We start from the raw sequence: 12,489 nt of genomic DNA, 5'->3' as shown, positions 1-12,489 counted from the left end.
TAGCCAAGTATGTCTCCAGATCTGAACCCTATTCAGCATGATGGGCATCCTCAAGCAGAAGGTGGAGAAGCGCCATGTGTATAACATCCAGCAGCTCGTTATGTCATTATGGAGGAGTGGAAGAGGATCCCAGCAACAACCTGTGCAGCTCTAGTGAATTTCATGCCCAGGAGAATTAAGGCAGTGCTCACGTTTGAGATACTGTGTGTGTGTGTGTGTGTGTGTGTGTATATATATATATATATATATATATATATATATATACACAGTACAGACCAAAAGTTTGGACACACCTTCTCATTCAAAGAGTTTTCTTTATTTTCATGACTATGAAAATTGTAGAGTCACACTGAAGACATCAAGGGCTATTTGACCAAGAAGGAGAGTGATGGGGTGCTGCGCCAGATGACCTGGCCTCCACAGTCACCGGACCTAAACCCAATCGAGATGGTTTAGGGGTGAGCTGGACCGCAGAGTGAAGGCAAAAGGGCCAACAAGTGCCAAGCATCTCTCGGGGAACTCCTTCAAGACTGTTGGAAGACCATTTCAGGTGACTACCTCTTGAAGCTCATCAAGAGAATTCCAAGAGTGTGCAAAGCAGTAATCAAAGCAAAAGGTGGCTACTTTGAAGAACCTAGAATATGACATTTTTCAGTTGTTTCACACTTTTTTGTTATGTATATAATTCCATATATAATTCCACGTGTTAACTCATAGTTTGATGCCTTCAGTGTGAATCTACAATTTTCTTAGTCATGAAAATAAAGAAAACTCCTTGAATGAGAAGGTGTGTCCAAACCTTTGGTCTGTACTGTGTGTGTATGTATATAATATATATATATATATATAAAAAAAATTATGGTTATACTATTTATGTCTAATAACATTTCTAGATGATTTAAAAATGATCGCCATCACTGTATCTATTGTATCTATTAATAAGAAATTATTATTTTGCATTTATTTTTTCACAAGACATTCTGCAAAATGCATTCCTCCCTCAAAAACACATTTCAGTTCACACATTACAGAAAAGCCTCTGATTCAGATAATAATGTTTCAATACAACTATTACTTTTGTATCAAACAATAAGAAATAAAATACTTAAAATATTTTTTCAAAATATGATTTCTGTGATACATACAATTATCTCACTATTGGAATTCTACAGGCTTTAACCTGACTTTTCCAGCCATATGTGCTTCTTCTCCACATACTGCTACCACAAAGTAGGAGGCAGACATATGTGATGTCTATGAATGTGGTAGCATTACATTTTCCCTTTACTTGAACTAGAAAACCTATTTTATCATGACAATGGCCCTTTGCACAAAGTGAGCTCGATGAAAATAAGGTCTTTCACTCCAACCCATTCAAATAGGTTGAAGTAAAAGATCTTGAGTGATCTGCTATAGAACTCTGACCACAACCCTACCTTTCGGTACGAGCTACCTTCAGGATGAAGTGAATGCTAACTGCACCACAGGCCTCCTTACTTTACATCACTAACTGACTTCCTAACACCCATATCATAGAAACTGACATAACAATAACAATAACAATAATAAATGTGTAGCCACAACATTTTGCCTGTGCTGATACAGCACAGTGAGATCTCAGCAGAATAGAAATGTTAATAAACAGTCCAGGGCTGTGTGTTTCATTCGCTGTCTTCATCTGCGCTGTCCTCATGAGAGGGACCTGCTCGGTTAGGCTTTAAATTTCTTTCTGCTTTAATTTGATTATCAAAGTCGTCTTCGCTAATTTTCCCCTTTTTCAGCTTTTTCAGTAGACGTGTGTCAGTCAAAAGCTCATCAATGTCCTCGTCATCCACGTCTGATCCCTGAGATGACAGAAAAAAGGCATCAAAACACATCGGAAAAGGTATGTATTCTATGTTAATCAATCAGTTCTGCATCAATCAATGCTAAACTTTCTAATGCTGCTAAATGATTTACTAAAAGAAACAACAAGGGATGTGACACACATGAAAATAATAAATGACAGTCATGGAATGTGCAGCAAAGCTAAAGTTGGTTTATAACAGGACCTCTCATTATTCCAAATAAACTCATACTTTTTTACCTGCTCAAAGTTGCATTTAATATAAATACAAAACAAGCTACTATATGGTTTTTCTTCCATCGTAGCAGTTACAAATCAGTATAGTGTTAACCTTAAATTATAAAGCAGAGAAGCCCAAACTTTGATATGGCCTGTCAAGTCGTATACGGAAAAATGCCTTTGACACATACCTTCACAGATTATAACAAGTTTTCGTTTAATTTTAGGCTGCAAAAAAAGTTAATTGATATGAAATGTACAGAATATAAGTGAAATGGACAGCCTGATTTGGAAAAACCAGTTTAAAGTCTCTCATTAGAGGTCACTGATATTACAAGCATATGGTTGTACTCCTTAGAGCTTGAATAGCTGTATTAAGCATTGAAATCTATTGTGCTATAAATGGGATTGTTCCTATGTTTTCATTGTACTATAACTAAAAAACTTTTTTTTGACTCATTGAACTAGAACATTTTGAAAATAAACTTGCATTAGTTACACAGAGTAATCTTTTCTTTCTTTCTCAGTATTCTAAAATCAGGGCAGCTTTCATTTTAATACAAAACACTTTGATATAATGCAAAAGTTTGGGCACCTCTGCTGTATAGTATAGATTAGTATCTTGTAAAAAAAAATCTCAATTTAAACATATGATTGTGTACTTTTGTTTGTTAAAAACTAGTAATCACTATTATTAGTCTTAAACAGTACACACAGTACACACCATTCAAGCATTAGCTGTTACTATTGAAATAATACGAGTACAAAGTTTTGTCTAACACTACCTCATTCATCTTTCTTTTGGCAGCCACCTTCCTCTTCTTATCCTTCTTGGATTTCTGCTTGGACCAGGATTTGTTCTTAATGAAGTTCTTTTTATGGCATGGTGCCTGCTTTTGCTTTTCATTTTGCTCCCGTAAGGATTTCTGCCTCTGTTTCTCTCGGTTCTTGTCTTTGAAGCGGATTGAATCTGTGTCTGTGATCTCTTCAAAGTCGGGGAACGTCTTGCCTCTCAACTCGGGCATCTTAGGAAGGCGAAGTAGAGCAAAGCCTCGAGCTAAAGCGGCAAAATCCAGATCTGATAGATGCAAAACAGAAGGAAATAGAAGCATTACTTCAGAATACACACACAGACATACATAGATACATACATATATATATATATATATATATATATATATATATATATATATATATATATATATATATATATACACACACACACACACACACACACACACACACACACACACACACACACACACACACATATATATATATATATATATATATATATATATATATATATAAATGTGATTATTATCACTTTGTACACCAATGCATATATGTATATTTTCTAATCAAACCTATTAACTTGCTGCGTTTTTCCCTTTCATTCTCTTTTTTAAGCATTTGTCTACACAACAGTTGTCTACACTGTTTCCAATCCTGATTTACGAAAGATAGCACAATGGACCAAAAAACTTATAGGGAATTGTTTTTATGGAGTTTTATGTTAAAATAATTAATTTTATTATGTTGTTTATTATTTCAATTGTGCTATCCATGAGAGGCCGGGAAAATCAGCAAAAGAATTCAAACTGCGGTAAAGCAGGGGATTACTGTAATGTATATATTTTTCTTAGGGGGTTTTCCTCACCTTGTAGAGTATGCGGTTAAATAAAAAAATAAAAGCCACTAATTGCACTAAAAGCCATTAATTTGCACCAACCTTTGACCCGGAATATCAGGCTGCACTCGTGCTTTGCGTAAGCCTGGACGAATGAGACGAACGCCTTCATTCCTCTCTCAAATACAGCCCTGTCTCTTAGAGCCAGAGACTTCATTTTGGGCAACACATCCACTACGTCCTTCACAGGGGGGTATAGCTGGAGAGGACACTGTAGGACACAAGCTATTTATACTTTCAATTCAGCCCTGAATTCTATACAATTATTAATAATTGGTCAAAAAGGCATTATAGCATAAATGTTTCTTATTGTTCCAGGCCAGTTGAAGCAAGAAAGAAAAACTTAATTCATTTCTGATGTTTGAGTATTATTAAACTAGTAAGATTAATGAAAGCTGCTTCTGGAGTTTATGTAAAAAAGAAATGCTTGTATATCTATGTATTATTTGAAATGTTAAAGCATGATATTTCAGATATTCTGGGGGAATCCTTGTACTCTACAGAGCTACTGATGACACACCTAGTCCAACTTAGAGCAGGGGATTTTCTGAGAAACCAAGCACACACTTCAATCAGACAAGATGATTACATGATGTAAATAAGGTTCCATTGATACTTACTTTTTGATTGATAGACAGAAAATTTACATAAGACTCCTCCATTGGCAGGAGAAAGACAAGTGCATTGCCTCGGTTCCCAATACGAGCAGTTCGGCCACATCGATGCACAAAAGAACTAAGAGAGAGAGAAAAAAAGCAGACATTTAGGGGACTTTTTAATGATATAAACTAGTTTCAAAGTTTTGTGCACACCTGACCATAAGATTCATATGTGCTTTTTGAACATCCCATTTCACATTTAGTCGCCATTTACTGTTATAATAACCGCCACTCTTTTCGGAAGATATTTCCACAAAATTTTGGTGTGTGCGTGTGCAGATTTGTACTCATTCAGCCACAAGGGCGTAGTAAAGCAGATCACTCAAGATTTTGCACTTCAACCATGTAAATCACATGTTAATGGAGCTGGCTTTGTGCACAGGGGCATCATCATGGAACACATTTGGGTCTCCTAATTCAAGAAGTGCACCTCCATCTTTGTCTTAACAATCAGGGAGGAACCACATATGGCTGGAAAAGTTAGGTGTCCCAATACTTAATACACTGTATCGAACTAGCGTGGAAATTTGTTTAAATGCCTTTTTTTTTTTTAGACACTTACATTGGGGAAAGCTGAGAGCCACTATCTAAAAAAATACACTATACCTAACTGTGAAGCCGCCATCCGGCTAGACGGGCTAACCGCGTTTCATGTCGACAGACTCCCGGTGGTGGAGTGTGTGTTTATATCAACACGGAATGGTGCAAGAACTCTGTGCTTGTCTTACGCTATTACTCATCGCTAGTGGAGTTCGTGACTGTAAGATGGAGGCCAATTTATTTACCAGCACTGTGTGAACTCTATGGTGCCTTAGCGACCTGCAGAATGCTCACCCCGACGAATTGTTTATTATCACCAGATACTTCAACCATGCGAATCTCAGGGCTGTGCTCCCTAAACTCCATTAGCATGTGGACTTTGCAACGAGAGGGGCAAACATGCTGGATCACAAACATTTCCAGCGTGTATCGTGCGGAGCCCCGCCCCCATCTCGGCTACTCAGACCACATCTCTGTTATGCTAATTCCAGCATACAGACCGCTCGTCAGACGCTCTAAAACAGTTCTGAAACAGGTGAAAACCTGGCCAGCAGGAGCCACCTCTGCTCTTCAAGACTGTTTTGAGCGCACTGACTGGGACATGTTTAGAGAGGCTGCAACCAACGGCGATTCCATTAACTTGGAGGAGTCCACATCATCAGTGACCAGCTACATGAGCAAGTGCGTTGATGACGTGACCATCTCCAAGACCATCACTACACGCTCCAACCAGAAGCCGTGGGTGACTGCAAATGTGCCATCAGAGAGGCGAAGCGCGCACACTCCAAGAGAATCCACGACCACTTCCAGAACAGCGGAGACACTCGGCACATGTGGCAGGGCATCCACACGATCACGAACTACAAGACAGGGCCTGCTTGTGACCGTGACGCCTCCCTCCCAGATTCGCTTCATGACTTCTGCCTGGTTTAAGGTACAGAACAACGTGGACATCTTCAATATCTCCCTGAGCAACAACTTTGTTCCTACGTGCCTCAAGACAACGACCTTTGTCCCTATGCGGAAGACGTCTACTGTCTCCTGCCTCAATGACTATCGTCCCGTCGCGCTCACACCCATCATGATGAAGTGCTTCGAGAGGCTCGTCATGAGGGACATCAAGACCCAGCTTCCACCCTCACTGGACCCCATGCAGTTTGTGTTTCGTCCAACTGTTCCACGGATGATGCAAACCCCCGCAACCCTCCATCTGGCCCTCACCCACTTGGATAACAATGACATGTATGTACGAATGCTGTTCACAGACTTCAGCTTAGCATTCAACACAATCATCCCTCAGCATCTGATCAATAAGTTCAGCCTACTGGGCCTGAACACCTCCCTCTGCAAATGGATCCTGGACTTTCTGACTGGGAGACCTCAGTCAGTCCGGATCGGGAACAGCATCTCCAGCACCACCACACTGAGCACTGGGGCTTCTCAGGGCTGTGTGCTCAGCCCACTGCTGTTCATTCTGCTGACTCACGACTGTGTAGCAATGCACAGCTCAAACAACATCATTAAGTTCGCCAATGACACGACCGCGGTGGGTCTCATCAGCATACAGAGAGGAGGTGGAACAGTTAACCGCCTGTTGTGGAGTGAACAACCTCTGAACCTCTCTGAACGTTGACAAAACCAAAGAGATGGTTGTGGACTTCAGGAGAGCACAGAGCGGCCATTCTTCACTGATCATCATAGGATCCTCAGTGGAGATCGTCAAGAGCACCAAATTCCTTGGTGTTCATCTGGCAGATAACCTCACCTGGTCACTCAACACCAGCTCCATCACCAAGAAAGCCCAGCAGCATCTCTACTTCCTGAGAAGGCTGAGGAAAGCTCATCTGCCTCCCCCCATCCTGATCATGTTCTACAGAGGGACCATTAAGAGCATCCTGAGCAGCTGCATCGCTGCCTGGTTTGGGAACTGCACCGTCTCGGATTGCAAGACACTACAGAGGATTGTGAGGATAGCTGAGAAGATCCTCGGAGTCTTTCTCCCCTCTATAACGGACATTTACACAACACGCTGCATCCGCAAAACCAACAGCATTGTGGACGATCCCACACACCCCTCACACACACATACTCTTCACCCTCCTGCCATCAGGAAAGCACTTCCGAAGTATTCGGGCCGTCACATCCAGACTGTGCAACAGCGTTTTCCCACAAGCCATCAGGCTCCTCAACACACAAAACAAAACTGAAACACACACACACACACACACACACACACACACACACACTTACTCAACGGAGTGTTACTGAACTGTACAACCTGAACTCAACACACACTCATTACTCATCTCAATCCATTCCACCACCATTTATTTATTATTTATACTTAACCATATTATATCGTTTACATGCTGTTTTTTGCACCTCTCGACTGCTGCTACCGCTGTTTTTTGCACAGTACTGTATATTTAGAGTATACAGTAGGTTTACTGGTTGGCACTATCTTGTTATGTGTATTGTCCCACACTGTCTTGTGTGTCTGCACTAGATGCACTTCATGTAGCATTATGTTGTTTGTTGTAGCTCTATGTTGTTTACTGTAGCACCAGGGTTCTGGAGGAATGTTGTCTCATTTTTACTGTTTATTGTGTACCACTGTGTATAGTAAAAATGACAAAAGCACCGTGACTTGACTCTTGACTTGAAAGTGTAAAAACTCAAACTATTAAAATCACTATAAATTCTTTTTAAATAAAATAATAAAAATTAGTCTTTGGTCGCTGGATAGGTTGAACATCCTTATCAAGACATACAGTACCCTTTACTAATATTGGCACACAAATATAAGCCACATTTATTTAACAACAATCTTTTATTTTGATAAAACTGTATTGCATTTGTTTGAGCAGAGTAATTTTGAATCAAGAATCAAAACAATCAAGACAAATTTTTACAGCCTACTTGGCTCATACTTGGTGGTAGCTCAGTGGATAAGTCATTGAACTTTAGATTGTAAAGTCACAGATTCAAATCCCACCACCACCAAGCTGCAACTGCTGAGCAAGGCCCTAAAACCCTCCCCTGCTTAGTGGTAAGTCACTCTGGATAAGAGCGTCTGCCAAATGCTATGAATGTAAATGTAATGGAAATCATATTTACCAATGGTGCCAAAAATTAGTAGAAGGCACTGCATGGGTGCAGTCTATTAAATCTGCAACACGACTATTTGTGTTCTTACCTTGCACTGCTCGGAGGATCATACTGTAGCACCCAGTTCACATCAGGGATGTCGATGCCTCTTGCCATCACGTCAGTACACACGAGTATCCCACTGCAAATTAGAAACATCTTAGTGAAGCTGGTAAAGAATAATTTATCCGATAGATTATAATAAGAAGTCAAAAAGTCCTCTTATAAATTGTGAAAACAATATTTATATTGGCCAAAGATAAGATTCATAATGCACATTCAATAAAGATACATTTCTACAGCGTACTTGGCTCATATTAACTGAGCTACAGTAAAACAAGGCCTGCTACCTTTTTAATTCCCGAAACTCAGAGAAGATCTTGTTCCGCTTGTCCTTCATCTTGCCATGGATACAAAGGATGGTCACGTTCTTAATAAAGACCTCCAGTGCTCTGCCGAAATACTCCACGCAAGCACAGGTACTGTGGGATAAATAAGAAGAAAGACATCAAGGGAGCTTTGCAGTCAAAACGTGAGAGAAAGGACTTGGGTGTGCGGGTGTGCACATAAACGCTTTCGACAAACACCTGAAGAAAACAAGCTGCTTCCCATGTTTGTGTTGTCTCAGGAAAGCCACCAGGGTGTTGAACTTGTCTCCGGTTCTACAGATCTGTCCGAATAAAAAACTAAATGTAATGACAAATCAAAAAGACAAAACTACTTTGAAATTATACGACAAATAACCAAGATGAAATCCTTCAAAAACTAGCAGCTGGAAATGTGTGTGTAAAAAAAAAAAAATTACTCAATTAAATGTGTTGGTTTTGCTATCAAGAAGTTAATAAGGGCTGCACATCATGTTATTTAACGTTATCTTTTAACGTCTTATCCTCTGCAATCTTCGCAGTTATACTGAACATCCAATATATACTATAACTTATTACCCACTGCACCTTCTGTACATTCATCACTCCCACCACTGTACATATAGACCCATGCCCTCATTTAAGATATTGCTATTTATTGTAAATAGGCCACATCCACTTCTGTTAAGATGCTAGATGCATTTTATTGACTCTGTTTATGTACTTTGCACAATGGAAGTTAAATTTAATCTACTTCTAAAATCTAAACAGACTTTTGCACACATCTGTAATCTTTATTTGTTTTCTTATATACAGAGTAGACATTCTCCTGGTATATTCTGCTTACTGTGTAGTAATTACTAAGTCTTGCTGGTGTCTTCTGCACAATAGTATCTGCTGCTCCTTTCTCCTTCACAGTGATGCGGACCGGGTTACGGAGGCCGGCCCTCACCAGCTTCTCCAGCTCCTGAGTCTGCGTCGCGGAGAAAAGGCCTGTGCGCCTCTGCTTGGGCAAATAACCCAATATAGTGTTCAGGCTGAAACAGAGTAAGATGTTTTGTTAACCAAGATGGACTAAACTGTGCTGCTTTTTTTCCACACCTAGACAATACATTTTAGTTTTAAACTGCACCTTGCTTCAAAGCCCATATCCAGCAGTCTGTCAGCTTCATCAAGAACAAGCACATCCAAAGACTTTACACTGCTGGCCAAGTCGAGGCCATCAGCTTTCCTCCTGAACATGTCCTCCAGCCGCCCGGGGGTTCCGATTACAATGTTCGCACTGCGGTTATAATATCTCAGTTTAGACTTAAACTCATTTTCAATCTAACCACACACACACACACACACACACACACACACACACACACACACACACACACACACACACACACACACACACAAAAAGTTACTGGTCTGAGCACTCACCCATTAGCCTTAAACTTTTCAACATCTTCAATGGGGTTGCTTCCACCAATTAAAAGTATCTGCCTGAAATAGTTGGCAAGGAACATTATTTTTTTTGGTTTTTATTCGAAATGTTAATATATCCCTTTATTTCTATGAAACAGACCTGAACTGAGGACATTCCTCAAGAAATTGGCCCACAACTTCACTGATCTGAATTGCCAACTCTCGGGTCGGTGTGATGATCAATGCGCCAACCTGCAAAACAGTTAATGACTTTATTTAGAGGAGTGTGAAGAAAAAAAAATCTGAGCTTGAATCAGGAACATTGCAGAAAAAAAGCAAACTGGCTCCCATGCACATGCACTCAATCCTAGAGGCAGTATAACAAACAATTTGCCAGCTGGTATACTTGCGATATCAGTGTTATATATAGCTAATAATTTATTTCCCCTAAGACCTTTTGTTACAGAAGTACAAAAGATTTTTACTGACTAAAGACATGACCATCTGTAACCCCGTGCACAAGAAAACCTGGATATTTAAAATAAAAATAAATCACCCATCATTGTGCACCTATGCAAAGAGTGCAATTATTTAAATGATAATCAAATACTTTGCTTTCGAAAGTATTCTCTCTCAAACAGAGTTTTAGACTGATGGTATTCTTAGTCATTCTAATGGACCAGCGTTAGAATGCATTTATTGCTGGAGACTGATGTAAATGTACTCGTAATCAATGTATTTTTAAACACACTATTTTTATTGGTTAACATGACAAAAGATAAAAATCTCATTCTAGCCACAAATGGTATCTGTGTTTCACTTCCCCTGTCCCCGTGCGTCAACATCACTTCAACTCTGATTATTTGTATTCGAGTTTTTGAGCTGGGAAAGCAGAAAATGTACAAGACTTGGAGTATTTCGTGTGTGTACAGTACTGTGCAAAGGTTTTCTGTACAGTAAGAACTCTTTAAAAAATAGAAGAGCTAACTGTTTATTTTTTATAAATGAAAAACAAAAAAGGAAAGTAAATTAACTGAAATATTTGATGTGGCCACCCCCTGCCTCTAAAACAGCATTACATTTCTAGGTACAGTTGCACAGTTTTTAAGGAGAAATCAGCGGGTTGGTTGTTCCAAACGTAATGGAGAACTAACCACTGATCTTCTGTGGATGTAGGCTACCTCAAATTCTTCTGTGTTTTTTCATGTAATCCCAGACAGACTCAATGATGTGGAATTTAGTGCTTTGTAGGGCCAAAACTACTTCCAGGACTCCTTGTTTTTCTTTTAACTGCAATTCTTCTAAGACCACCAGTTTTGCCCAGACTCCATAAGGTAAATGGGAGTACATGGGTCCCACTGATTTCCACCAGTTCTTTGCTGATGGCACTGCTCTCCTGGACATTTTGGTCCACAACAGCGCCTGTTTCTGCTTCTTTGAAAAAGCTTGAACAGCACATGTTGAAAGAACGGTCTAATTTAAAAACTTTTCCTATAACTGCCTTGTGTCCTGTTGCTGTGCTCAGTCTTGTCATGGTCTATAACCTGTGACATGAAAGTGTCTTTCACACAGTGACCTTAATAGCTGCGTTTGGCTGGTCTTCACCCAGTTTCAAGCCTCCTCCTTCTATTTCACTAAATGACTGATGTTTTAGCCCACATATGAAATTGATTATTATTGATCATTAGCACCTGCCTGGTTTAAACGGTTAATCATACACCTGATTACGATCCTACAAATTCCCCGACTTTGTGCAATTGTACAAAAGAAAGAATTGAAGTGTGGTCACAAAAAATATTGATTTAAAACGGATTTCTCTTCTCCTCACGTCACTTGATTCCCTTTTCGTTAATTGATCAAAATAATTTGATAGTATTTTTTTTTACAGCTGACTAAAACTTTTGTATGTGTGTATTTTTCAGATTTTCTCACTTACCTGCATTTTCTTCAGCTTCTCCTCGCGCTTAATGAGGATTTCCAGCAGAGGAATGACAAAAGCGAGAGTCTTCCCACTGCCTGTAACCTGCAGCAGACATTTTAGGCATGTCGACACTTAATATTGTTAATCCAGTTATTATAAACATTTAATAACAGACTTGAAAACACTCACCGCTTCGGCTGCGACATCTTTATTACTCATGAAAAGAGGGATGCATGCTGACTAAAGAAAAAAACATTAAACCAGCATGTTAGAACGTCTGAATAAGAAGCTAACTAGTTAGATGTAAGTTAAAACTATGTTGAAAGTACCTGGACCGGAGTCATATAAATGAATCCCAGCTTCTTCAGAGTCAGCAATATGCTGTCGTGAAGTTTCACTGGTAGGTTCTCCCATGTTCCATCACATATACTCTCCATTATTCTCCTTTTCGGTTTTACACTAAACACAATACCATGCTTTGCTATCGGTGCAACAGAATAAAAGATCCGGGTTGGAACAAAAATATACTTACTGCGTTCCACTTGGGATCATTAAAACAGTACAGAACAGTATATACAATAATTTTTTATTATCTTGTAATGGCAAATATCTATAGGTGTAGTGAGTATTACAAAAAATAGATTTTACAATCAAACTGCGAGGTTTCTTACAAGTGCAAAAGCATTAGT

At 39.4% G+C, this 12,489-nt stretch overlaps 1 protein-coding gene across 1 annotated transcript; it reads right to left on the bottom strand.

The window, feature by feature from the left end:
- Positions 1-935: 935 nt before the first annotated feature.
- ddx55 (DEAD (Asp-Glu-Ala-Asp) box polypeptide 55) lies at positions 936-12,282 on the bottom strand. The gene is made up of 14 exons (XM_046860352.1): positions 12,130-12,282; positions 11,990-12,040; positions 11,816-11,902; positions 10,040-10,131; positions 9,895-9,957; positions 9,599-9,748; positions 9,314-9,503; positions 8,689-8,771; positions 8,452-8,583; positions 8,151-8,243; positions 4,376-4,490; positions 3,798-3,966; positions 2,851-3,143; positions 936-1,844 (listed from the first exon to the last, which is right to left on the bottom strand). Exons 1-14 carry the CDS (start codon positions 12,235-12,237, stop codon positions 1,662-1,664), a joined length of 1,809 nt encoding a protein of 602 aa, XP_046716308.1. The 5' UTR covers positions 12,238-12,282; the 3' UTR covers positions 936-1,661.
- Between the last annotated feature and the right edge of the window lie 207 nt (positions 12,283-12,489).

This window comes from Silurus meridionalis, chromosome 11 (genome assembly GCF_014805685.1).
Source record: "Silurus meridionalis isolate SWU-2019-XX chromosome 11, ASM1480568v1, whole genome shotgun sequence".
Classification (NCBI taxonomy): domain Eukaryota; kingdom Metazoa; phylum Chordata; class Actinopteri; order Siluriformes; family Siluridae; genus Silurus; species Silurus meridionalis.
The sequence above is the reverse complement of the archived record's forward strand: the minus strand, read 5'-3'. Positions and strand labels throughout refer to the sequence as shown.

Excerpts from the sequence above, each read along its gene's own strand:
- ddx55 (XM_046860352.1), bottom strand. The coding sequence starts at position 12,237 with ATGGAGAGTATATGTGATGGAACATGGGAGAACCTACCAGTGAAACTT. Across the intron at positions 11,903-11,989 it reads AAGATGTCGCAGCCGAAGCG|GTTACAGGCAGTGGGAAGAC; the intron begins GTGAGTGTTTTC and ends TGTCTGCTGCAG. Across the intron at positions 8,772-9,313 it reads GACTTAGTAATTACTACACA|ATCTGTAGAACCGGAGACAA; the intron begins GTAAGCAGAATA and ends TTATTCGGACAG.